Source organism: Piliocolobus tephrosceles, chromosome 16 (assembly GCF_002776525.5).
Source record: "Piliocolobus tephrosceles isolate RC106 chromosome 16, ASM277652v3, whole genome shotgun sequence".
In the NCBI taxonomy this organism is placed as follows: domain Eukaryota; kingdom Metazoa; phylum Chordata; class Mammalia; order Primates; family Cercopithecidae; genus Piliocolobus; species Piliocolobus tephrosceles.
In genome coordinates, this window is record NC_045449.1 from 5,193,564 (window position 1) to 5,219,783 (window position 26,220).

The following is a 26,220-nucleotide window of genomic DNA, read 5'->3' on the forward strand; positions in this document are numbered from 1 at the left end:
CATAAAATGCATCAGATTTCCTTACCTTGATAAATAGAGACTACTACACATAATGTTCCTTCTTATAATCAAGCTCCACCCTACTACTCCAGGTCTCAACTCTCCACCACTCTTCTGCTTGTACTTCACACGCCAAACAGATTAATTGGTATTTCTGTATTTCTGGGAAATCATCATGCTTTGCCATGCGTTTGTGTCTTTGTACAATTGTTTCTCTTCTTGCAATGCTTTTGTTTTTCGTTTTTAGCTAACAAGAGTTACACATTCTTGGGAGATTCAGCTTCTATGCACTTTCTTCCCAAGAAAACATCTCCGATCTTCTGGCCAGGAATAAGTGCATATTTTCTGCTTTTTTTTTTTCCTGAGACAGAGTCACGCTCTGTCGCCCAGGCTGAAGTGCAGTGGTACGATTTCGACTTACTGTAACCTCCGTCTCCTGATTTTTAGTAGAGATGGGCCTCCTGGCCTCAACTGATCTGCCCACCTCAGTCTCCCAAAGCGCTGGGATTACAGGTGTGAACCACCGTGCCTGGCCATCTTTTCTGTACGTCAATGATATGCTCTGGATAATTCTATTATACTTATTATCACCCTACATTCTAATTGTCCCTTTTACTTGCTCATCCCTCACAACTATGAATTACCTGAGATCTACATCTTTCCTCTCTGTATTCTTAGCATTCTGGCATACTGCTATCAACAGATGCTTAGTAAATAGACATAAACTCAGAATTAATAAGCAATGATAATTATTATATAATAGTAAAGAATGGCTTGAAGGCCAAGTACAGTGTCTCACACCTGTAATCCAAGTACTTTGGGAGGCTGAGGAAAGTTCGAGACCAGCCTGGGCAATACAGTGAGACCTTGTTTCTACAAAAACTGGGGGGAAAAAAAGGGTGGCTTTAAGAGTTTCTGTAGCAAGCAGAATGCTGCTTTACCCATGAAGGCTTAATAACAGTGATCTTTTCATGAGATTCTGGTATGTTGTGTCAGCATCACATGTCCTCAAAATTCTCTTCTTCTCTTGGTTCTATTTGTTCTCCCATGACCATCTGTTTCTTTTCTTTCTACTTTCAGGAATATGTTATGAGACTGCCAAGGTATTGTTTATCTTTATGTATGAAGAATCACCCTAAGCCAAAATGCTTTTAGAACGGACACAGCTGTTCTAAATACAATATTTCAAATTGCTGATGTCTGTAATCCTGGTTTTGTTTTTGTTTTTCTAGTTGCCCTTTGCTGATTCTAATCAAATTGTTTCTCCTCATCTTTCCTTCTTTTCCCTATACTCAACCCCCATCTTCTTTCCGCTTGATTTTTCTAGTCAAACTCAAACCAAACAAAGGCCACCTTTCTTGTTACATATACAATTCAATCACTTTAGTTCATTCATGATAATCACAGTATTTCGGTTGCTGTTGTTTTTAAAGTTACTACTCATGTTTTTTTTTTTTTTTTTTTTTTTTTGAGATGAAGTGCAGTGGCAGCCCACTGCAGCCTTTACTGTAGGGGCTCAAGTGTCCTTCCCACCTCAGCTTCCAGAGGAGCTGGGACTATAGGTGTGCACCACCACGCCCAGCTAATTAAAAAGGTTTTTTTGGTAGAGATGGGGGTTTCCTTCTGTTGCTCAGGCTGGTCTTGAACACCTGTTCCTGTTCTCACAAGATCCACCTGCCTCCACTTTGGCCTCCTAAAGTGCTGATTATAGGCTAGAGCCACTACACCCAGCTTACTCATGCTTTCTTTTAACATCCAAAGTTACAACTCATGATAAGCTGCTTTCTTCCCCATCTCTAAGGTTTTGAGATTCTGGAGGAGTGAAGGTTATTGAGAGTCACCAATATTTACTGAGAGCTTATAAATTCTGGGCACTCCAGCATTTCTGTATGCTGGACAACAATTTTGTAGCCTGAGCAACAGAGAAAGATCCCATCTCAAAAATAAAAAATAAAACAAATTTTTTAAAAATGAGAAAGGCAGACCCTGCCCCTGCCTTGGAGCTTACAGTCTAGAAAAGAAGACAGAGGCAGAGAGCCATGGTTTACGGCTGGAATGCCAGCACTTTGGGAGGCCAAGGCGGGTGGATCACCTGAGGCCAGGAGTTCCAGATCAGCCTGGTCAACATGATGAAACCCCGTCTCTACTAAAAATACAAAAAGCAGCCAGGTATGGTGGTGTGGGCATGTAAACCCAACTACTCAAGAGGCTGAGGCAGGAGAATCGCTTGAATCCAGGAGGTGGAGGCTGCAGTTAACTGAGATTGCACCACTGCACTCCAGCCTGGGCAACAGAGCGAGATCCTGTCTCCAAAAGAAAAAAAAAAAAAGGGCCGGCGCAGTGGCTGACTGCCTGCAATCCCAACACTTTGGGAGGCCGAAGCAAGTGGATCACGAGGTCAGGGGTTCGAAACCAGCCTGGCCAACATGGTGAAACCCTCGCCTCTACTAAAAATACGAAAATTAGTCGGGCTTGGTGGCGGATGCCTGTAATCTCAGCTACTCCAGAAGCTGAGGCAGGAGAATCGCTTGAAACCAGAAGGCAGAGGTTGCGGTGAGCCGAGATGGCGTCATTGCACTCCAGCCTGGGAAACAAGAGAGAACTCCGTCTCGAAAAAAAAAAAAAAAAAAAAAAAACCAAAATAAAAAAACCCACAAAGTAATTATAAATAATTAAATTATAATTATGTCAAATGCTACATAGCAGTATAAGATGTTATCAAAATACTGTGTGCTGAACATTTCGTAATTATTATTTTTTAACACACAGTCTTGCTCTGTTGCCCAGGCTGGAGTGCAGCGGCTAGATCTCAGCTCGCTGCAGCCTCCGCCTCCCAGGTTTAAGAGATTCTCCTGCCTCAGGCACCCGCGTAGATTGATTACAGGTGCGCACCACCACGCCTGGCTAATTTTTGTATTTTTAGTAGAGACGAGGTTTCACCATGCTGGCCAGGCTGGTCTCGACTTCCTGACTTCAGGTGATCCATCCGCCCAGGCCTCCCAAAGTGTTGGGATTACCGTCGTGAGCTACCGCGGCCGGCCTTGGTAATTTTTAACTGAAACTGTATAAGTAAGCAGACTGTAGACTCTTGCCCTATTTTCAAAATTGCAGAAGCATTGCTAGCGTCTTATTAAAATTAAATCACTTCTCGGTAACAAGAGTTGGACAGGGCCCACAACAGATGTCATACCTTAGAATGAGTACCAAGCGCTTTACTTTTTAATCTTTAAGAGAATCTGTGTATTACAAGTATTTCCATAAACCAATATTTGATCTCAGCAAGTGTGTAACACTTTCTGGATCACGCCCATTTTCACATGCTGTTGGCTAATCAAAAACAAAAATCCCAATTTGGGGTATGGCTTTATTTTCTAAAGCGGGCGTTGGGGGTGGTGGGGGAGAATTAACAGACTTTCTCCTCCATGTCAAGCATGAAACGTGGTGCTTTGAAACCTGCTACCTGACGCGCTGTGCACAACACAAGAGAAACTTAAGATCTACGCCTATTAGAAGCGTCACGTCAGGAAATAGGTTTCTCCTGACCAAACTTAAAATAGCAACTCCGCCCACTCGTTCTCAACCCCTTTAGCCCGCTTTGTTTTTCTCCAGAGCACTCATCCATCACTAGTATTTTTATTAATTATTCCATGGTCCTTTCCTTCCTCCCAGACCTCCAGGCCGTAAGCATGGAGAGAGCCTGAGTCCCCGCGACCGCGTAGGGCAGTGTCGGAGTCAATCCGCGGGAACGCCTGTCACAAGATGAAAACACAGCCAAGAGGGGAAAAGAACAAAAAACTAGTTCAGATCCCCGTGAGGGTCACTTCCAGATCGGCCTGGCAGTACCTGGTACCGGGACAGGGCGGGCTCTTCATCGCCGCCGCCTGGGCCCCGAAGGCGAACGACTAAGAAGGAGCTGTCTTCTGCGTCCCACAGGAAGAGCTCTCCGCCGAGGCCAAAGACCACGTTCCTCGTTAGCAACTGCGGCGGCGGCGACGAAGGCAACGACGAAGAAGCTGGTTTCTCAGCTTCGGCTGGACTCTGGTTTTTCAGTCCCTCCCGGAGCCGCAAGAACACGACGTGGTTAGGAAGCCAGGTCTGCCACAGCTCGCCGTCGGTCACAGGACCTTCAGCGGCCGCCATCTTGGCCCAACTGCTCTTCTTCACTCCAGTTGCTCAGCCCGCCGCTGAGCGCAGCCAATCCGCGGCCGTCCACTCACTGCTTCGGCCAATCACCGAGCAGGCGGCCCGGAAGCTCGAGAGGCTCGTGCCAGGGGAGGGGCGAGGGCGAGGCTAGCCCACCGGGCAGGGGCGTCGCCAAGGGACACCCAATCACCATTATTTCTGAAGCCCAAGGGGGCGGGACGGAAGTCAGCAGAATGGTGATGCTACTGGAAGTCTAGCACCTGGGGAGAGACAGACTTGTGTATCTAATTGCCTATTGGACACCTCCAGCTGGGTAAACCCAGGCATCCAGAACTTTCCCTCAAGACTTACCTCCCTCAGTGCAGGTTGGGCTGGCCTCACACATTTCGCTTGGATGCCTAAATCTGTTTCCACGTGGGGCCGGCCGGTAATACAACACTTCCCAGAATACCCTACGATCCAAGACCGGTCTGCACGCGGAAACTACAACTCCCAGGGGTCTGTGCGCGCCGTCAGGGGGCGGGGCTCGCGGCCTTGTCTCCCGCGGAGAGGAGATGGCGGAGTCATTGAGGTCCCCCCGCCGCTCCTTGTACAAATTGGTGGGCTCGCCGCCTTGGAAAGAGACTTTCCGGCAGGTGGGTGTGGGGTTTGCCCCGTGGTCACTATCTCAGTCCGTCCCGGCGACCGCCGTCTTCCCTGCCTTCGCCTTAGCCCTGCTGGGTGGAGCAGGTGCCAGAGCGCGCCTGGTCTGTAGAAGCGGACCTCAAACCCAGGCCTCCTGACTGTAGAGTGTGGGATTAGCCCGGGTCGGCCCAGTCCTAGAAAGCCTTGTTTTTGGATTCGGTTTTGTTTTGAATTTAAAGTGTGGTCGTGACATCACCCTTTGCACCTCTGCAGTAACACTACTGTTGCTGCGGAGGTGGCCACCGAGAGAGACACTTTGCCTACGTTCGTCTTGTGAGATAGAGATGATTTCTATTCTAGAGAGTAGTAAATCGAGGCTTAGAAGAGCGCTCCACCTCAGTTCTGGCCTCTTCTGGACACAGTGTGGTTGCTAGTAAGTAATGTCCAAGAAAGTAACCCGACGCAAGAAAGATAGCAGATACAGCAGAGTTTCTCAGCCTTGACAATGGACATTTTGAGGGAGATATTTACATGTTGTGGAGGGCTGTTTAAGCCACATCTCGGGCCTCTACCCACTAGATGCTAATAGTCCTATAACTAGAATTGTGACAACCAAAAATGTCTCCAAGCATTGCCAAATGTTCCTTGGCGGACAGAACCTCCCTGAGTTCAGAAACATTGCTGTGCAGGAAGGCTGTTACCCAGCCATATCTAGAGTAGCAAGAATTTGGAAGGAATATAAAAGTTCTGTAATAGGACATTGGATGCTGAGAGATTATGCACACAACCATTAAGGAAACTGGCAAGCTAGAATAAAAAATATGGTTATATGTAAATACATGTACAAAGCATTGTAGTTTTACATATCTCTACAGAGGAATATGCAAAAGTAACACTAGTTAGTATTATCATTGAAATTTTGTGTCTATAAACTTTCTTTAATGTGTTCCCAACTATTGTAAGAGTGTTTTTTTTTTTTTTTTTTTGAGACGGAGTCTCGCTCTGTCGCCCAGGCTGGAGTGCAGTGGCCGGATCTCAGCTCACTGCAAGCTACGCCTCGCGGTTTTACGCCATTCTCCTGCCTCAGCCTCCCTAGTTACTGGGACTACAGGCGCCCGCCACCTCGCCCGGCTAGTTTTTTTGTATTTTTTTAGTAGAGACGGGGTTTCACCGTGTTAGCCAGGATGGTCTCGATCTCCTGACCTCGTGATCCACCCGTCTCGGCCTCCCAAAGTGCTGGGATTACAGGCTTGAGCCACCGCGCCTGGCCAAGAGTGTTTTTTAAAAGTTGAAATGCTTTTTTTTTTTTTCTCCCCATCTTGCTCTTTTTTTCCAGAGATGCCTGGAGAGAATGAGAAACAGCCGGGACAGGCTCCTAAACAGGTACCGCCAGGCTGGAAGCAGTGGGCCAGGGAATGCTCAGAACACGTTTCTAGTGCAAGAGGTGATGGAAGAAGAGTGGAATGCTTTGCAGTCAATGGAAAATTGTCCAGAAGACTTGGCTCAGGTCAGGCTGGGCTATGTGTTTTCAGGGAGGGGGGCTATGTGTTTTCAGGAGGACTCCACCAAGAACGGCTAGTGTCCTCTTTTACCTGTTTACTCGAGTTCCCTAAACCCACCATTCCCCTACCCCCATTTAGAATTCAACAGCCTTTTTCTTTTTTTGTGAGACGGAGTCTCGCTCTGACACCCAGGCTGGAGTGCAGTGGTGCCATCTCCCGGGTTCACACCATTCTCCTGCCTCAGCCTCCCGAGCAGCTGGGACTACAGGTGCCCGCCATCATGCCTGACTAATTTTTTGTATTTTTAGTAGAGACGGGGTTTCACCGTGTTAGCCAGGATGGTCTTGATCTCCTGACCTCGTGATCCACCTGCCTCGGCCTCCAAAAGTGCTGGGATTACAGGCGTGAGCCCCTGCGCCCGGCCTAGAATTCAACAGCCTTTAACCCAGGCTTTTCTATCCTTAATGTTAGATTTGTCTAGATGAATTGTTCTGAAATAGCAGACCGTAGATCTGCTCATCACTGCAACATCATCATTTATGAAACTAAAAAGAAAAAAATTTCATTTCTTGCCTCCACCCTTGGAAATTATGATTTAGTAGGCACAGGCTAGGAATCTCTTTCTTTCTCCCTCTCTCTCTTTTTTTTTTTGTCATGCTCTGTCGCCCAGGCTGGAGTGCAGTGGCAAGATCTTGGCTCACTGCAGCCTCCACCTCCTGGGTTCAAACTATTCTCCTGCCTCAGCCTCCCAAGTAGCTGGGATTACAGATGTGTGCCACCATGCCTGGCTAATTTTTTTTCTGTCTTTAGCAGGGATGGGGTTTCAACATGTTGGCCAGGCTGGTCTTGAATGCCTGACCTCATGTGATCTGCCCACCTCAGGAATCTCTTTCTAAAAAGGTCTCCAGAAGCTTTCGGATTCTAATCTCAGCCAGCGTTGGGAGCCATATGTGGAAAGGATACCATTTATAGTGTATCAGGAAGAGCACTGGATTCGAAGTCAGGAGTTCCAGAATTCGAATCCTGGTTTGGCTATTGACTCTTAACTTCAGTCTGCCTCTTTGAGGTTTAGTTTTCACATTTATAAAATGAGAAGATCATGTTTTCAGCATTGTAAGGATTATGTAAGAAAATGCGGGCAACTGTTTGAAACCATCAACACACTGTGTAATAATGATGCATTATTCAGTGGCTTCTATGTGTCCTACAATACACTAACGTTTGCCATATATTACCACAATTAGTACTCACAGTAACCCTCTTAGATAGATTTTATTCCCACTTTACAGAGGCCAAAACTGAGATTTGCAGAGACTAGGAACTTTTCCTGTGATTACATAGCCTTGGAGGAATATGTACCTAACTCCTACCCTATATCGTCTCTCCAAAAGTGGGTACCATTATTTTGTCACTGGGCAGTTGGATCATTTGTTGATGACGTGTCAGCATGACAGCCTTACCCCACTGTCAGCATATTGTGCAGCAGGACTGGACTGATTCTGTCCGGCAAATCTGGGTTCTTCAAGCCAGCCTCTAAGAATGAATCATCGTGGGGCTTGGTTGGTGATTAATACTTCAAACTTCTGATGCCTCCCCTTTCTCTTCCAGTTGGAGGAGCTGATAGACATGGCTGTACTGGAGGAAATTCAACAGGAGCTGATCGACCAAGGTAACCCCTAGGAGTAGTCCTTCCTTACCTATATTTAGCTACTCAAATGCTGTGACCTTTTCTCCAATCAGGATTAGTTCATAAGTCCCCTTTGTCTACTTCCATCAATCAAGTGTCCAAAAAGCTCCTTTTGTATTCTGACATCTTGGCTGTCTAGCTTCTCAATAATAAGGGTCTCCAGGTTGCTAGGCTTTGTGCTAAGAACTTCTCATTTAATGATGCTGTTTTCTCCATGTGACTGCCTTGTAAGATAGTAGTATTAGAACAGAAGGTGGTGTTCTCATGCAGGTCATACAGCTAGTAAGTGGAGGAGATGGGAAGCAAAATCAGTTGTGTGAATCCAGTTCTCATGTTTCTTCTACCATCCTGCCTCTCTATTAATGGGTTAATAGTTCACGGAGGGTGGTGGCTTATGCCTGTAATCCCAGCACTTTGAGAGGCTTAGGCAGGAGTATTGCTTGAGGCCAGTTGAAGACCGTCATGGGCAACATAACAAGACCCTGTCTCTACAAAAATAAAAAATAAAAAAGTTACCTGAGTGTGGTAGCACATACTTGTAGCCTCCCTCATCCAGAAGGCTTAGGCAGGAGGATGACTTGAACCCAAGAGTTTAAGGTTACAGTGAGCTATAATCGTACCACCTCACTCCAGCCTGGCCGACAGAGTGAGATCCTGTCTCTTAAAAAAATAAATAAATAAAAAGTAAACCTGCCACTTTACAGGATACAGTGACAGTGCGTGGTCTGATCCCTTGCCCTATTCATTTCAAGTGCCACATTTTCTCTTTAACTCCCCAGGGCCTGTGAGCATCCACTGCTTGAGGGAGGTGTCCATAGCACTGTGTAGAGAACATAATTTTGTACTTTATATAGTTAAGTCATTTTTTCCAAGTAGCTCTGATTTGATTAGGCCTGGTGTTTTTTTCTTTTCTTTTCTTTTTTTTTTTTTTTGAGACACGGTCGCTGCCCAAGCTAGATTGCAGTGGTGTGATCACAGCCCACTGCAGCCTTGACCTCCTGGGCTCAAGCGATCTTCCCACCTCAGCCTTCTGAGTAGCTGGGATCACAGACGTGTGCTACCATCCCTAGCTAATTTTTTTTATTAACTTTTTTTTTTTTAAGCTAAAGATGATTAAAACAAGACAAAAAATTATTTATGTATTTATGTTTTTGAGACACGTTCTTGCTCTGTTGCCCAGACTGGAGTGCAGTGGTGTGATCATGGCTCACTGTGGCTTCATCTTCCTAAGCTCAACCGATCCTCCCATCTCAGCCTCCCGAGTAGCTGGGACCACAGGCGTGAGCCAACATGCCTATCCTAATTTTTTTTTTATTTTTTGTAGAGACAGGGTCTCACTATGTTGCCCAGGCTGGTCTCAAACACCTGAACTCAAACCATCTTCCTACTTTAGCCTCCCAAAGTGTTGGGATTATAGACATGAGGCATGGCCCCCAGCCTTAGGCTTCATTTTTATGACCTGTAAAATGGAGATAATACCTTATACATTTGTTGTAAGGCTTAAATAACATGTGTAGAAGACTTAGTGCATTGCCTGGCATATAGAGAGCTTTCAGTAATCAACAGCTATTGTTACGATGAGGCAAGAGCGCAAACCCTTGAGTCATACCTCTAAGATTCACTTGGCTTTACCACTTTAATTTGTGTGGCACCGACCAAAGCACTTAATTTCCCTGTGCCTCAGTTTCTTCACCTTAGAAATAAGGATAATAGTGAAGAAGTTAATATATGTACGGGACTTAAAATAGCATTTGACACATAAGTGCCATGCAAGTGTTAGTTGTTAATGATTGTTGCCGTTGACTCCAGTTAGACTGTAAATTCCTTATCATCTTTTTTTATTGATTTTCCTGTCCCCCCACCTACAAAACCTATCTTAGTGGTGAAACATAAGCCTCACCAAATGTTTATTTTGGGGCACATTTAATAAATCTGAAGTATGGCCGGGTGCGGTGGCTCAAGCCTGTAATCCCAGCACTTTGGGAGGCCGAGACTGGCGGATCACGAGGTCAGGAGATCGAGATCATCCTGGCGAACACGGTGAAACCCCGTCTCTACTAAAAAATACAAAAAACTAGCCGGGTGAGGTGGTGGGCGCCTGTAGTCCCAGCCACTCGGGAGGCTGAGGCAGGAGAATGGCGTGAACCCGGGAGGCGGAGCTTGCAGTGAGCTGAGATCCGGCCACTGCACTCCAGCCTGGGCGACAGAGCGAGACTCCGTCTCAAAAATAAATAAATAAATAAATAAATAAATAAATAAATAAATAAATAAATCTGAAGTGACAAAGATTTACTGTGTTGTGCTGTACTCAGCCATTGGAACATTCTAAAGCAGAAGTTGGCAGACTTTTTGTGAAGAACCAGATAGCAAATACTTTAGACTTTACAGACCATGTGGTCTCTGGCACAACTCCGCGGTTCTAGTGGAAAAGCAGTTATAGACACCACATAAACAAATAAGCATGACTGTAGTGTTCTGACCCCTTCCCTAATGTCTAGACTGTGAGCTCAATAAGGGCAGGACAGTCTTTTTCATCTTTGTGCCCCTGTGACTAGCACATACTAGCTACTATTGTATGTTTGCTGAATGAATGAGCACACAGATTCTGAACAACACAGATTCCAAGTATGTGGACATACTTGGAAAGCAGATCTCTTTTGACTCAGCAGGGTCGTCCTGGCATCAGAAATCAGTTCTCTCTCTTTTTTTTTTGACACAGAGTCTCGCTCGGTCGCTCAGGCTGGAGTGCAGTGGCGCAATCTTGGCTCACTGCAACCTCCGCCTCCCGGGTTCAAGTGATTCTTCTGCCTCAGCCTCCCGAGTAGCTGGGATTACAGGCATGCACCACATGCCGGGCTAATTTTTTGTATTTTTTAGTAGAGCTGGGGTTTCACCATGTTGGTCAGGTTGGTTTCGAACTCCTGACCTCAAGCCTGCCTCAGCCTCCCAAAGCGCTGGGATTACAGGCGTGAGCCACCTCGTCTGGCCAGCAATGAGTTCTCTTTGTCAGCTTTCCTTAGTTGCCTGTGGGACCCTGTCATTCCCTGTCTGTGCTCCTATGGCCTCTGGAGATGTGTGTGAAAATTGTTTCCTTGGCCCTTAGCCTACTTTACCTCTTGTGCTCACAAAAAGGGGACAGAGAGCAGGGAGAGGGATCCAGCAAGATGAAGCCAGCCTGAGAGAGCAGTAAAAACCAGTGATGGCTGTTTTGGTTTTGCCCAAATCTCTCCCTTGTGTGAAGGAAGCCTTTGGCAGTGAAGCTTAGAATTAAATAGAGGGCAAGCTGAAGCACGGTGAAGCACTCCAACTGCCTTTGCCTTGCAGAGCAGTCCATCATCCGCGAGTATGAGAAGAGCTTGCAGTTTGATGAAAAGTGTCTCAGCATCATGCTGGCTGAGTGGGAGGCAAACCCACTCGTCTGTCCTGTATGTACAAAGTAAGAGTTTTGAAAACCTTTTCAGAATTATTCGTTCCCATTCCCCACTCCAAGGTGAGTGGAATCTCCCCTGAGATTTGTTGCCTGAAAAGGTTTGGAGATCCAGTTCTGGTGGCCATGATGCTCTGGGATCCTAATTCTGCTTCTAGGTACAACCTGAGAATCACAAGCGGTGTGGTGGTGTGTCAGTGTGGCCTGTCCATCCCATCTCACGTGAGTGTTCCACACAAGATTTCATGATACTTTTTCCCACACGGATCTACTTTCTTGAAGATCCTCCAGCACTGGCTCGGAGCCCATTGTGCATATTTCTTCCCAGTTTTATGTTCAGTGGTGTCACATTGGTAGCTTCAAATCAGCCATGGTGAGAATATCTATGGCATGAAAATTGGCAAACAGTACACATCAGGGCCTTTAGGGCCCTGGAGAGCCACCACTGCTTAAGGTTTTTATGGAGACCTCAGCTTGGGATTGGAAACGCCTGTATCTGACGTTTCATAAAAATTTTCTATATATGAAGACATACCTAATTCAGAATGTAAGCTTTAGTAATCTTTTTTTTTTTTTTTTTGAGACAGTCTTACTCTGTCACCCGGGCTGGAGTACGGTGGCGTGATTTCGGCTCACTGCAACCTCCGCCTTGTGGATTCAAGTCATTCTCCTGCCTCAGCCTCTCAAGTAGCTGGGATTACAGGTGCCTGCCACCTCGCCCGGCTAATTTTTTTTTTTTTTAATTTTTAGTAGAGATGGGGTTTCACCATCTTGGCCAGGCTGGTCTCGAACTCCTGACCTTGTGATCCACCTGCCTCAGCCTCCCAAAGTGCTGGGATTACAGGCATCAGTCACTGCGCCCAGCCTTCAGTAATCTTAAAATACAGAAAGAGCCCTTTTATCTGGCATGATGGGGACTGCAAGTTTGCCAGTTAATTGAGCAATTGGTTAAAGAGGCAAATTATAAAAATAAAATGTTTTATGGTAAGTTTCAAAAACATAAATTTGCCAGCCTTTAAGTGGGGCCCTGCTGATTGGAGAGCTGAGTCACCTGTTTTATTTTTTATTTTATTTGAGACAGAGTCTCACTCTGTCACCCAGGCTGGAGTGCAGTGGTGAGATCTCTGCTCACTGCCACCTCCGCCTCCCGAGTTCAAGCGAATCTCTTGTCTCAGCCTCCTGAGTAGCTGGGATTACAGGCACGCGCCATGACGCCTGGCTGATTTTTGTATTTTTAGTAGAGACGGGGTTTCACCATGTTGGTTACACGGGTCTCGAACTCCTGACTTCAGGTGCTCTGCCCGCCTCGGCCTCCCGAAGTGTTGGGATTACAGACATGAGCCACTGTGCCTGGCCAAGTCACCTTTTTTACATAAACAACTCTTACAATACATAGTCCAGAGTTTACGATTTTAATTCTGTAAAGTGGATCAAGAAGCTGAGTATGCAACTTTGGAATTTTTCTCCCCCATCTTTTACCTAATTCTATAGCTCTTTTTCTTTCTTTCTTTTTTTATTTGTATTTTTTTTAAGCAGCTCATCTTTTTGTTTCCTAAACTTTCCACTTATTATAAAAATAAAACGTCATGGTTATTCCCTCGTATTGTTCATTTACATAATAAGTAATTAGCGTTACTGAGTTACAGTAGCAAGTTCAAGTAACTCAAGCAGACCTGGGAGCTAGTTGTTGGTAAGGATGCACTCAGCTGGTGGGGGCAGAGGCAGAGGGAGGCTGGAAAGTAGCCTACAACCTCTGAGCGTTCTTTCTGCTGTCAGTGGCCATCAGTGTGTTTTACAACAGGAGTAGAGGGCATTGATTAAACTGGAGAGGCAGTTAAATGGAGATTGGTTAAGAGATATTGGTACAGTTGGCCGGGCGCGGTGGCTCAAGCCTGTAATCCCAGCACTTTGGGAGGCCGAGACGGGCGGATCATGAGGTCAGGAGATCGAGACCATCCTAGCTAACACGGTGAAACCCCGTCTCTACTAAAAAATACAAAAAACTAGCCGGGCGTGGTGGCGGGCGCCTATAGTCCCAGCTACTCGGGAGGCTGAGGCAGGAGAATGGCGTGAACCCGGGAGGCAGAGCTTGCAGTGAGCCGAGATCCGGCCACTGCACTCCAGCCTGGGCGACAGAGCAAGACTCCATCTCAAAAACAAAAAAAAAAGAGATCTTGGTACAGTCATGGGCCCAAGAGTGTCCTTAAGGCTCCAAGGAGTCAAGCCGTCACAGTGAGCCACAGGTATATTGGTTGGCATGAGGAATGAGGATTTTCCATCTGTTGGCTATCAAGTCACTGAGAGGAGGTTGAACTTTTTTATTTTTTAGTCTTCTGAGTTGACAGAGCAGAAGCTTCGTGCCTGTTTAGAGGGGAGTATAAATGAGCACAGTGCACATTGTCCGCACACACCTGAATTTTCAGTCACCGGAGGAACAGAAGAAAAGTCCAGTCTTCTCATGAGCTGTCTGGTAAGCCTCTCCTGGGATCCAGTCTGTGGTAAGAGGGGCCTGTGGTTGGTTTTATTCCTACCTCGATAGAAATAATGACCTAGAAACAGGTAAATGTTTAATGCAGTGTATCTGAGGAATTTACTCCATAGAAAAGTGAAGGTAACAAGTCATGTCGACTCAAAGGCCAGTCAGAAGGGACGAGGCAGCATAGGATCACGGCAAGAGGATTGGTCTGGGAGTTAGGACGTGTGGCTCCACACCTTCTCCTGATAGATCAGCACGGTGGTTTTGGATTCAGCTGGTCATTTCATCGTCATAAGACCCAAATAGGCCATGCTGGCATCACTTTTGCAGAAGGAAACAGGGCAGAAAGTATAGCAGGGCAGCCTTAGGTTTGTCTGTCAGTGGAATTTTCACAGAGGTCCAAGGGCTGGTCGCTAGCCTGAGTGACAACTGAGGTGTGAGGGCTGGGAACACAAGTGAGTATGGGAACCACCTGTCTTAGAAGCGTGCTATAGGAACCAGTATCTCTCATAATCCATGTAAACTATCTGTATATGTATATATATGTGTACGTGTATATATATATATATATCATACAAACACACATAAAACCAATATGATATATATTATTATTGCTTTTAGATCCCAGGCAGGGGGAGCCTTGGGATTAGGAGCACACTGTACTTCAGGAGGTTCATAGCCATGGCCTTCTGCTGGGTGTTTAGAGTTCCTTCATGGCCCTCTCATTGCAAATGCAGGTAACCTACAGGGGTCATTTTTATCATAAGCAACATTGCCTAGTAACAGCCATTTCACCTTTATCAAGTTTCGTCCATAAGTATTTAATTCTACTCATTCATTAAAGAAACAATGAATTGAGGACTCATTACACTTGAGAAATACACATCTCTCACGGAGCTCAAGCCTTGGGTTGATAATAAGAGAACAGAAGAAACAGGCAGTACCCTGGAGAGCTTATGGGAGCTTAGCGGGAGGGCTTATGGGAGTTCAGAGGTGATCTCCTTTATGGTGACTCCTTCCTGGAGGAGGCATTCAACTTGGCCATGAAGCGTGGAACCGATGGACAGATCTGGCGAGTTGTGGGGGTAGAGCTTAAGTGGAAGATCCCCACAGAGAGGAACAAGGCAGAGAAGCAGAAAACTGGAGTGTATACAAAGAGCTTTTTTTTTTTTTTTTTTTTTTGAGACGGAGTCTCGCTCTGTTGCCCAGACTGGAGAGCAGTGGTGCCACCTCGGCTCACTGCAAGCTCCGCCTCCCGGGTTCCCGCCATTCTCCTGCCTCAGCCTCCTGAGTAGCTGGGACTACAGGCGCCCGCCACTGCGCCCGGCTAATTTTTTGTATTTTTTAGTAGAGACGGGGTTTCACCGTGGTCTCGATCTACTGAGCTTGTGATCCGCCCGCCTCGGCCTCCCAAAGTGCTGGGATTACAGGCGTGAGCCACCGCGCCCGGCCACAAAGAGCATCTTGTTCGACTTCGCTAGAGCATTAGGTTCATGAGGGAGACAGGATAGTTCCTGTTAGGAATAGGAAACAGATTCAGAGAAGTGATGTCATCTGGCCCAACTTTTACCACTAATAAGCGATAGAGCTGGTGTTAGACCCCAGGTCTTTGTGCTTCCAGTGCCCCTGCTGTTTCCTGCTCCAGGCTCCGGCCTTGGTGGAAGGAAGCCATTTTCCATCAGTTTGTGTGGAAAGAGACACAGCAGGTGAAAGTTTAAATAAAACACCTCACTACTTCCTGTTGACTACAGGCGTATGTTCCCTTCTGTTCCAGCTCTCCAGCACTGGTTGCAGATGCTCAAATATGCAGTGCTTTCAGGCCTCTGTGCTGTTGTTCATGCTGTTCTGTCTGAATGCCTTTAACTCCTCCCACTACATTTAAGCATCATTTGCACAGATATTTATTGAGCACTACAATATGCCACATACTTCATTCACCTGATTCCTCACAAGGAATTGGCCAGTCTCAGCCAGGCACAGTGGCTCATGCCTGTAATCCCAGCACTTTGGGAGGCTGAGGTGGGCAGATGACCTGAGGTCAGGAGTTCAAGACCAGCCTGGCCAACATGGTGAAGCCCCATCTGTACTAAAAATACAAAACTTAGCTGGGCATGGCAGTGGGTGCCTGTAATCCCAGCTACTCAGGAGGCTGGGGCAGGAGAATTGCTTGAATCCAGGATGCGGAGGTTGCAGTGAGCTGAGATTGCGCCGCTGTACTCCAGCTTGGGACACGGAGTGAGACTCTGTGTCAAAAACAGAATTGGTGGCCAAGTGCGGTGACTCACGCCTGTAATCCCCACACTTTGGGAGGCTGAGGCGGGCAGACCATCTGAGGTCAAGAGTTCAAGACCAGCCTGGCCAATATGATGAAACCCTGTCTCTACTAAAAATACAAAAAAATTAGGTGTGGTGGCACACGCCTGTAATCCCAGCTACTCGGGAGGCTGAGGCAGGAGAATCGCTTGAACCCGGGAAGCAGATGTTGCAGTGAGCGGAGATTACGCCACTGCTCTCCAGCCTGGGCAACAAGAGCGAAACTCCATCTCAAAAAACAAAAACCAAACAAAAAAAGAATTGGCCAGCCTGAGAAGTCCGTTCCTTTGGAGTCTGTCTTACCATTTTCAACAAACCTGATGAGGGCTGGCAGAGGGGAACTGGCCAGTCTCTCCTTGGGCTTCCACCATACCTCATGCCGTGTCATCTGTAACAGTGTTGCAGTTACCTGCTCATGTCTGTCCTTGAGGGCATGGCCCATATTTATTTTTACTCACAGCGCTTGGCATATATTAATAAATACGTGCTTAATATGTTTGTACAGATGAGTTAAGGTGGAGGGAGGAGAGTTGAAGAGGGCACAGGTCAGCTGGCTTTGGCTTCTGTCTTAGTAAGGTGAACATTGAGTCATCTACACAGATTATAATGGTAGCAGAGCTGGAGTCTACAGCTCCTCGAGTAGGAAAGTCCCCTTAAGTGTGAAAGACCAAATGCCGGTGGGTGGACGAGAAGGGCAATTAAAGGGTAAGTGGAAGATTGCCTAATTGCCAAGTGTACAGCTTCAGCTCAGCATGTAATTATGGACCCCCGTTATCCACTCACCTAACTGTCAGTGTCCTGTGGCTCAGAGCAGCAGTGAAGCTAAGTGGGAGGTGAGGTTTGGAAGGTGAGTGCTGTGTAGCAGTCCTGGAGATCATAGTTGTCAGTGCTGGCTCTGGGGCGGGCAGGGAGACCATTGTTGGGTAAGTGAGGGGTGAGGGGAGGCGGGGTTCACAGCAAACACGAGAAACACAGCCAGGCGCTGTGGTTCACACCTGTAATCCCAGCACTTAGGAAGGCTGAGGTGGGTGGATCCCTTGAGGCCAGGAATTCAAGACCAGCCTGGAAAACATGGTGAAACCTGGTCTCTGCTAAAAATACAAAAATTAGCTGGGCCTGGTGGCTCGCACCTGTACTCCCAGCTACTTGGGAGGCTGAAGTGGGAAGATGGCTTGAGCTCAGGAGACAGAGGTTGCAGTGAGCTGAGATGGCGCCATGGCGCTTCAGCCTGGGTGACAGCGAGATTGAGCCTCAAAAAAAACAAACAAAAAACAAGAAACAGGAGGGGGAAAGACAAAATTGTATTCTGTAGGTTCTGAGTTCACCATTTGGAAAGGTAGACATTTGGAATGCTCTAGTTCCACTAGATTTTGGTTTTCATTTAAGGGGGGCTCAAGGACCACTGTGTTAGAATCCAGTGAAGTCAGGATGTAGGGAAGCTCAGCACAGATGGCTGAGGATGTGTTGGAAAATAGGGATGGGTTACAGAATATGGCACTATATTACAAGACTTAGGAGTATTTTGGATGTGACAGTGCGCAGGTGGTGGTCATGGGATAGAATATGCTAAACCACCTATTAGCAGGGTTACAGTGTCTTTTAGAGAAAGCCAAATATATTACCTGTGAAAGTGGTAAGAAACAAGGGTAACCTATTTATGCCTACTGTTTTGTTATTGGAACGCTAAGCCTGGGGGAGTTATTGATCCCCTACTGCTCAAGGTCATCGCCAAGGTCTGATTTTTCACACAAAAAAATTTGCAACCTCTGGCATAAATGGGTTAAGGACAGATGATTCCTTAGCATAGTGGAGGGGCTGAGCCACCAAGGAGTTGGGAGCCAGTTTTACACTCAGGTGCTTACTGATCATATTACAGATCAACGGGAAGACATGTTTTCTGCCCGTACTGATCACGCATGGTTGGTACCTCCCGTGATACGTACCTGCTTCCATCTTGTGTAGACTTGGAGTCTCATCTTCCTGCTGGGCTCTAAAAGCTCCAAGCTACCAAGAGTTTGAATACAATCTTTGTGGTCAGTAGTTTCCTGAGGGTGAGGATGTTTGATTAGTTCATCTACAGGATTTGATCTTAGCTTGAAGACTGTTGATGCTGACGGTTTCCAGGACAGTTGTTTGAAGGCTGCAGGACAGAGGTCCAGCAAAGCCAAAGAGGGGCGGTCACTGGTGGCCTTCATGACAAATTACACCACTGAACTAATTCAAACTGGACTCAGGAGACCTCATCTAATGTGTAGAATTCTCATTGATTACAGCTTTTAACTACGTATCAGATATCTTTCACGAGTAGAATACAATTTAAGCTAATTCTTCTCCTGTTTAAACCTAGGCCTGTGATACTTGGGCTGTGATCCTCTAGAGCCAGCGTGGACTCACATCATTCTACGGGTTGAAGACAACTCACTCCCTGAGGAGCCTTGTACATACAAGCCTTTTATTTATAACTTATTTTGTATTGAAACTTTTAACCGATACTGAAGGAAAAAAACCTTTTCCGACATCTCTGTTCTTGGTCTTTTGTGACGCAGGTTGAAGCGGGAGGAATAGAATAGATACACTGCTTTGGAGGAGATAAACCAATTTTATGTCTATCATGTTATACAAAAATCTAGAAATAATAGATTTGTACAGGAAAAATGATAATAAATGAGCGCGCAAAACATATAATTTAAATTTGGTGTTTTTCCCCATGATATTAGGATGATAATCATTTCAAAGCACACGTCTAGCTTCAGAGTAGGACTTGTTCACTGGCCAGAGCCTGCCATGAAACTACAGCTTTCAGCGTCTGTCTGCTCTACTGCCTCCTGACAAAACTCTTGAGGTCTTCAAGAAAACTAATATACTCCTGGTGCTCCAGGGCTGTGCTGAGCTCCACCAACTCATCTGCAAAAGTGTTGTCCACCCCTCGGTCCGCAAGGAAATCCATTAGGTGGTCATATAAGGCCTGCAAAGAACAACATTTACTAGTTTAAAAAAAAAAAAAACTGTAATGAACATTAAAATGTTTCTTTCTCCCCTTGAACTAGGACCCTTCCTTCCAAGGCCCAAAAGGTTCCCCCATCTTATCAAGCACTCACCCAGTCCAAGGAATCTGTGTTGAGTGTATAATTAGTATCCTTCCATTCAGACTCGCCACTGGACTGAAAGCTAACTTCCCTGATAGAGAAGATGTCACTTTCAGCCTCGTCTTCTTGTCCAACCTGAGAAGAAATAATATTTGGGGAAACTGAAGGGTTCTCCAGGATAAGCCAGACTCATGCGAAGAAAGGGGGCCACTGACAGCATGAAACTGATCAGGTTTTAACCCTCTTCCCTCACTCCCCTCCTCCCCCCCCCACTGGGCTGGTCTAAGTTAGAAAGTCTTTAAATTTATGCTAAAAGGGACAGGAAGTTCCCAAGGGACACACTGTGCTCCCCAGGGGTGCCAAGGGGCTAGCACTCCATCCTGCATACCTCATCCTCTGGATAATGACAGTCCAACACAAGGGCCTTCTTGCCATCATTCTTTATAACTTCAACGACGAAATTGGGAGTTGATGTCAGTTCAGGCTGGGGAAACAAGAAGTCAGTACATGCCACTGCTGGAAGCAGATGAATGCCTGGATCAAGGATCTCTGTTCAGAGTCTCTGATAGCCATCATTAGGATGTTATGTAGCCATTTTAATAGTCTTATGCCATACTATTCCCAAATGAAGAGCTTGATCTCACTTCTGTTGGCACCCTGCTTGTTTACGTAACATACTGGGTTTTCAATTAAGGAATCTGGATACCAGCCTCCTCAGCTATGAGCCAATTAACTGAGTTTATATCAGTTCCTTAACATTCCAAGCCTTTTCCTCCACCCATACACTGCAAAGCTTTCCTGAAGTTTCAAGATTCCAGCTTGACTGTTCCAGGAGTCTTCATAAGGGACCAGGGTCAAAGGCTGGGGAACCTGGCCATCCTTATGGCTGAATAACAGCAGCAGCTTTTCCTCTGATATGAAGCTCTGGAAGCAGACTGGGTCCAATGTCAGGGAGATGCTAGTTGGGGTGGCTGGGAAAGAAGCACACCAGAGAGCTGTGCCGTCCACACCAGGTCATGACTCAACACTGTACTGATGGCTTTTGGGCAGAAGGTCTAGGGACTCTGTGGCCCTCATACTGGCTGGTTACCAGGCTGGGCACAGCACTTCCTAAAATGTCTGAAGAGTAGCCATGATCCAGTTAAAGTCTCTTATGCCCCTGGCATTCTTTTTTTTTTTTGAGACAGAGTGTTGCTCTGTTGCCACGCTGGAGTGCAGTGGTGTGATCTCGGCTCGTCGCAACCTCCGCCTCCCGCGTTCAAGCAATTCTCCTGCTTCAGCCTCCTGAGTAGCTGGGACTACAGGCGCCTGCCACCACGCCCAACTAAGTTTTGTATTTTTAGTAGAGATGGGGTTTCACCATGTTGGCCAGGATGGTCTCGATCTCTTGACCTTGTGATCTGCCTGTCTCGGAATCCCAAAGTGCTGGGATTACAGGCCTGAACCACCACATCTAGCCTGCCCCTGGAATTCTTATCTTGGTTAAATGGCTGTTGTGTATTACCAGCTTGTGACTGATACGTTAGGAGCACTCCTCACATGCAAACACACCAAATGATAAACTCCAATATAAAAAATCTCCCCATAGGCCGGGCGTGGTGGCTCACGCCTGTAATCCTGGCACTTTGGGAGGCCAAGGTGGCTGGATCACTTGAGGTCAGGAGTTTGAGGCCAGCCTGGCAACCATGGTGAAACCCTGTCTCTACTAAAAATACAAAAATTAACCAGGTGTGGTGGCGCACGTCTGTAATCCCAGCTGCTCGGGAGGCTGAGTTAGGGGAATCGCTTGAACGTGGGAGGTGGAAGCTGCAGTGGGCAGAGATCGCGCCACTGCACTCCAGCCTGGGCAATGGAGCGAGACCTTCTCTCAAAAACAACAACAAAACTCCCTATCATGGGAAAGGTTGAGAACATTTCATTTCCTTTCCATTAAGAGAACACTGCCAAACTACTAAGCCTGAGCTGGCAGAGAGCAACGTATTTTGCCCCTGGGAAAAGGAAGAGGGCCACAGTCCTGTTAAAGCTGGCCAGAAACCACTGATTCCTCCTGCCTCAGCCTCCTGCATAGCTGGAACCACAGTCGTGCCACCATGCCCAGCTAATTTTTTTTTTAAAAACTTTCGTAGAGGCAGGGTCTTGCCATGTTACTCAGGCTGGTCCTCCTGGCCTCAAGGGATCTTTCTACCTTGCCCTCCCAAAGTGCTGGGATTTAGGCGTGAGCCATGAGCGGGGCCTTACAGGAAAAAATTTTTTTTTCTTTTTTCGAAAGAGCAAAGAAAAATGCTCCTTCTCTAAGTCCCAGGGACAGTCTGTCAGAACTGAGGTAAAAGCTGATCATAGTGTTAAGCTTACCTCCTGTTCTTCAACCTTCTGCCCGTGCGAGGGTTCCTCCTCACCATCAAATGTTGATGGGATGCTGTTGTTAATGTTGAAAGTGACAGTGATTCTAAAAGGGCAAGAGAAAACATAACAGACAAAGGCATCATTTTAACTGAGTAGGTTAACACACAAACATGGAGGTCTGCTACAGTTACAAAGGTATTGAAACAATGTCTCTATCCTAGCTGGCTGAATTATATGCAGAACTTCTTTTTTTTTTGAGACGGAGTCTCGCTCTGTCTCCCAGGCTGGAGTGCAGTGGCCGGAGCTCTGCCTCCGGGGTTCACGCTATTCTCCTGCCTCAGCCTCCCGAGTAGCTGGGACTACAGGCGCCCGCCACCTCGCCCAGCTAGTTTTTTGTATTTTTTAGCAGAGACGGGGATTCACCGTGTTAGCCGGATGGTCTCAATCTCCCGACCTCGTGATCCGCCCGTCTCGCCCTCCCAAAGTGCTGGGATTACAGGCTTGAGCCACCGCGCCCAGCCTATATGCAGAACTTCAAACAAGGCTGCGTGCCTACATCCAGTCCTGAGTGATTCAGCAGGTCTGAAGTGTGCCTACCATGTACCAGCTGCTGGAAGCCAAAGCTGGCCTCAGTTTCTCTCAGCCAAACAAGTCATGCATGGTTACTCCCAACAGGGCCAGTACCCCAGGGCTCACTGCCATGTGTTGACTGGGCATCTCATGGCCACAGCCAGCCGACACTGCCCACCCTGGTCTTTCCAGGGAACCCTTGGTAAAAGTAAGGACCTGAGAGGCTGGTGAGATGGAACAGAAGCCCCTTTAAGAGCCTTTCCCCATAGGAAAATTTGCCCTGCAAGGAAAGGAAGAAGGAGCAATGGAGGGTTGCATCTGTTAAACACGGAGAGCAGCCCTGGCCCCGGGAAGGGGATGCCTCACAAAGAAAAAAAGGCTGTAGTAGAGAGTCATCCTTCAGAGTACTTGTGGGGAGTTTTATCATCACAAAGCAGGCCAGAGACACCAACCAGCGACAATTTTAAGGTGCAAGAATCCATACCTGACAAATCATGTTCCAAAGTTTGAGTCAAAATTCCTGGGACATCAAGTTTAGACTATGCGACTCTGGCAGGCACCGTTTCATACAAGAGTACATGAAGTGCCGCCCCCTCGACTTGTGCTAACTAGCTGCTCTGCCAGGAAGTCACCTTTCCATAGTAACAAGCAGTCTGAGGTTGACACAATCGGTCTGATTCCAACTGTGCTGACCAAGCTGAGCTCCTGGGCACAGAAATGGAATGATGTTCGTCGGAGCATTTTTAACGGCCCCCAAATAAGCTATGAAAACCTTGTGCAAATGGTTTTTAGGTGAGATGACAGAAGACACAATTGACCTGTGTAGGGAAAAACCACACTACACAATAGCCAAGAGAATTGGGACCCTACTTCACATCATACTCAAAATGAATCACAGACCTCAACTAAGAGCTAAAACTAGAAAACTCTGAAAAAATTAAGGCATAAATCTTTACAACCTTGGGCAAGGCAGTGGTTTTTTAGATGTGACACTAAAAAAGCACAAGTTGCACTTGGTGAATTAGCAGCAAAGTAAAAAATAAATTAAAAAAGCACAAGCAACCAAAAAAATAGGTAAACTGAACTTCCTCAAAATCAAAAACTTTTGTGTCAGAGGACATTACAAAGAAAGTGAAAAGAAAACCCAGAAGATGGGGAACAATACTTGCAAATCATTAATTTGGTAAGATTATACCCAGAAAAACTAAATAATTCTTTTTTTTTTTTTTTTTTTGAGATAGAGTCTTGCTCTGTCACCCAGGCTGGAGTGCAGTGACGTGATCTCGGCTCACTGCAACCTCTGCCTCTGGGCTTCACGCCATTCTCCTGCCTCAGCCTCCCGAGTAGCTAGCTGGGACTACAGGCGCCCGCCACTACACCTGGCTAATTTTTTGTATTTTTAGTAGAGATGGGGTTTCACTGCATTACCCAGGATGGTCCTGATCTCCTGACCTCGTGATCTGCCTGCCTCTGCCTCCCCAAGTGCTGGGATTACAGGTGTGAGCCACCGTGCCCGGTCAAAACTAAAGAACTCTTACAACCCAACAATTAAAAATGTAAACAGGCTGGGCAGGGTGGCTCACATCTGTAATCACAGCACTCTGGGAGACCGAGGAGGGCGGATCACGAGGTCAGGAGTTTGAGACCAGCCTGGCCAACTTGGCGAAACCCTGTCTCTACTAAAAATACAAAAATTAACTGGACGCATGCCTGTAATCTCAGCTACTCAGGAGGCTGAGGCAGGAGAATTGTCCAAATCTGGGAGGCAGAGGCTGCAGTGAGCCAAGATCATGCCACTGCACTCCATCCTGGGTGACAGCAAGACTCCGTGGGGTGGGGAGGAAGCTACAAATTGTATGACTCCATTTATATGAAATGTCCAAAACAGGCAATCCATAAAGTAGCTTAGTGATTACCTGGGGTGGCTAGAGGGAGGAATAATGAGTGACTGCTAACAGGTATTGTTTGGGGATTGACAACAATGTTCTAGAATTAGGTAGTGGTCACCGATGCATAATTCTGTAAGGACTAAGAACCACTTAATTTAATAAACTTCAATAAATGGGTAAATTTTATGCCATATAAATTAAATCACATTAAAGCTGTGATTTTAAAAAAGTATTACATATACATCATAAGGTCAATTATAAAGAAAATTCAATTTATTTATTTATTTATTTATTTATTATTTTTTTGAGATGGAGTCTTGCTCTGTCCCTCAGGCTGGAGTACAGTGGCGCCATCTCCGCTCACTGCAACCCGGGGGGTTCAAGTGATTCTCCTGCCTCAGCCTCCTGAGTAGCTGGGACTACAGGCGCCTGCCACCACACCCTGTTAAAATTTTTAGTAGAGACAGGGTTTCAGTGTTAGCCAGGATGTTCTCGATCTCCTGACCTCATGATCTGGCGTCTCTGGAGATGCCAAATGTTTATCTGTGTAATGAGATTATGGATGACTATAATGCAGAAAACTGTAAACACTTTAACCGTTTAGGAGCAGGTAGGGCAGCTGACTTAGGTCACAAACTCGCCGCCTCTGAAAGCAGCCCTTACTACAGTGGAACCCCATCCTGTTACATATAAGTTACATACCTTGCATTTTCACCCATGCTAAACATTAGACAGCAGGGTGCTACTGTATCAGGGCTGTAAATCAGAGATCAAACTGATTCTGTCAGTACTTTTTTGCGCTACATTTTTGTCTCCTTAGTAACCAGCCCACAGCAAATTTGTGTTCAGTGAATGGACCGCCTGGACCTTATGAAGCTGTCCAAATGAGTCCTTCACTCTCTTGAAAACCATTTATCCACACCTGAACTCAAGGCTCTTCTAGGGATGACCCAGGACGGGTCTTGCAAGATTAAGGGAGTTGGTGCCCTGGGATCCCCAGACCAGTACTTACTTTTCCCCGGCAACTTTCCGCACTAATTTCGCTTCTGTCCCATTCAGTTCCAGCTCCCAACCTCCAGACATCTTAGGGAGGGTTTTATGCTTCTGGATTTTTCTTTCCTCCTTAATTTCATCACTCAGGAAATCAACAAAAGCTTTGTCTCCTAGAAAAGAAATCCATATACATAAAAAGGAAAGCCAGTTAATCTAAAACATAAAACTATTACCCTGGTTATCGCAGCCAGAAACCTGGACTATTTCTAATCTCTCTGCTATTACGGTTTCTCTAGAAGCCTCAGTTTCCTTATCTGTAAAAATACCATATTAGCGGGAAGCTGAGCCTGATGCTGGAAAAGTGATTTCCAACAATGAACGCATTACCACTTTCCGCTCTAAAGCAGAAGAATTTCCAATCATCCTCTTCCACTTGCCAAACGATACTATTTTCAAACACGACCTTGGGCTTTCCCAAAGGTCCACTTTCGAGCGAATAAGACTAAGGATAAAGATACCCTCTAGTATTTAATTTTATTCACCCCCTACCAACAGAAAATGAAACTCGTGAATAGGGGAGGTGGGGGAAATATGATCACACGTGGGTTTAACCCGCTGGTTGCCAATCAATGGAAAAATGTCCCAGACCTCGGAGGTCGGTTGCAGGCCCCACTCCTGGTCTTTTTCCCTCCATCGATCGCAAACCACACCCCGGGCCCGCGTGCGCGAACCTCACCTTCAGTGTGCAGCAAGCCGCAGCCACAGCCACAGGCGCAGGGTCCTCTAGGCCGCAGGAGGCCCGGCCGCCGCTCGGAACCAGCGCGCACGCTGAGCAGCCCGAAGGGCCGGGCGCACAGCCGGGGCGCCGGCTGCAGGAGCTGCCGGAAAGGCGAGGCGGGCGCGGCAGCGCGGAGGCTGGGGACGGCGGAGCCCAGCACACGGGGCACGCAGCGCAGCAGAGGTAGCATCGTGGAAACCACTGCGAACACGTGCAGACGCAAATGACAACCCAGGCCCAGGTGCCCCGCGACCTAGCGCGTCGCCGGAAGCCCCGCCCTTGCCGGGAAGCGCTTCCCGCGCCGGCGCACTGAGGACCTAAGGCCAGCAGGCGGAATCGCGCCCTCTGTTGGAAACCTCCGGTGTAGCCCGGGAAGCCTCGAATGCGGT

The 26,220-nt window shown here is 46.8% G+C and overlaps 3 protein-coding genes across 4 annotated transcripts in view; 1 reads left to right on the forward strand and 2 right to left on the reverse strand.

Annotated features, from left to right (window-relative positions):
* The window catches only part of NUP88 (nucleoporin 88), a 34,516-nt gene extending 30,286 nt beyond the window's left edge, over positions 1-4,230 (reverse strand). The window contains exon 1 of the mRNA XM_023184540.1: positions 3,844-4,230. Within this exon, the coding sequence (XP_023040308.1) occupies positions 3,844-4,140 (297 nt within the window). The 5' untranslated portion in view covers positions 4,141-4,230. The remainder of the gene's footprint in view (positions 1-3,843) is intronic.
* RPAIN (RPA interacting protein) lies at positions 4,131-18,854 on the forward strand. 2 transcript variants are annotated; one of them, XM_023184542.1, is made up of 7 exons: positions 4,131-4,778; positions 6,104-6,274; positions 7,878-7,938; positions 11,281-11,392; positions 11,542-11,605; positions 13,713-13,853; positions 18,520-18,854. In XM_023184542.1, the coding sequence occupies exons 1-7, from the start codon at positions 4,698-4,700 to the stop codon at positions 18,547-18,549; spliced, it is 660 nt and encodes a 219-aa protein (XP_023040310.1). In that variant the 5' UTR covers positions 4,131-4,697; the 3' UTR covers positions 18,550-18,854. The 2 variants fall into 2 exon arrangements, 1 of the variants encoding a protein (XP_023040310.1); XR_002724902.1 differs by lacking the exon at positions 11,281-11,392 and having other exon boundaries at positions 18,520-18,852.
* C1QBP (complement C1q binding protein) lies at positions 18,611-26,128 on the reverse strand. The gene is made up of 6 exons (XM_023184541.2): positions 25,790-26,128; positions 25,073-25,223; positions 21,611-21,704; positions 19,647-19,742; positions 19,271-19,393; positions 18,611-19,137 (listed from the first exon to the last, which is right to left on the reverse strand). Exons 1-6 carry the CDS (start codon positions 26,019-26,021, stop codon positions 18,988-18,990), a joined length of 846 nt encoding a protein of 281 aa, XP_023040309.1. The 5' UTR covers positions 26,022-26,128; the 3' UTR covers positions 18,611-18,987.
* Between the last annotated feature and the right edge of the window lie 92 nt (positions 26,129-26,220).

Excerpts from the sequence above, each read along its gene's own strand:
- RPAIN (XM_023184542.1), top strand. The coding sequence starts at position 4,698 with ATGGCGGAGTCATTGAGGTCCCCCCGCCGCTCCTTGTACAAATTGGTG. Across the intron at positions 6,275-7,877 it reads GTCCAGAAGACTTGGCTCAG|TTGGAGGAGCTGATAGACAT; the intron begins GTCAGGCTGGGC and ends TTTCTCTTCCAG. Across the intron at positions 11,606-13,712 it reads GCCTGTCCATCCCATCTCAC|TCTTCTGAGTTGACAGAGCA; the intron begins GTGAGTGTTCCA and ends TTTATTTTTTAG.
- C1QBP (XM_023184541.2), bottom strand. The coding sequence starts at position 26,021 with ATGCTACCTCTGCTGCGCTGCGTGCCCCGTGTGCTGGGCTCCGCCGTC. Across the intron at positions 21,705-25,072 it reads CGGAAAGTTGCCGGGGAAAA|AATCACTGTCACTTTCAACA; the intron begins GTAAGTACTGGT and ends TTGCCCTTTTAG. Across the intron at positions 19,138-19,270 it reads ACACAGATTCCTTGGACTGG|GCCTTATATGACCACCTAAT; the intron begins GTGAGTGCTTGA and ends TGTTCTTTGCAG.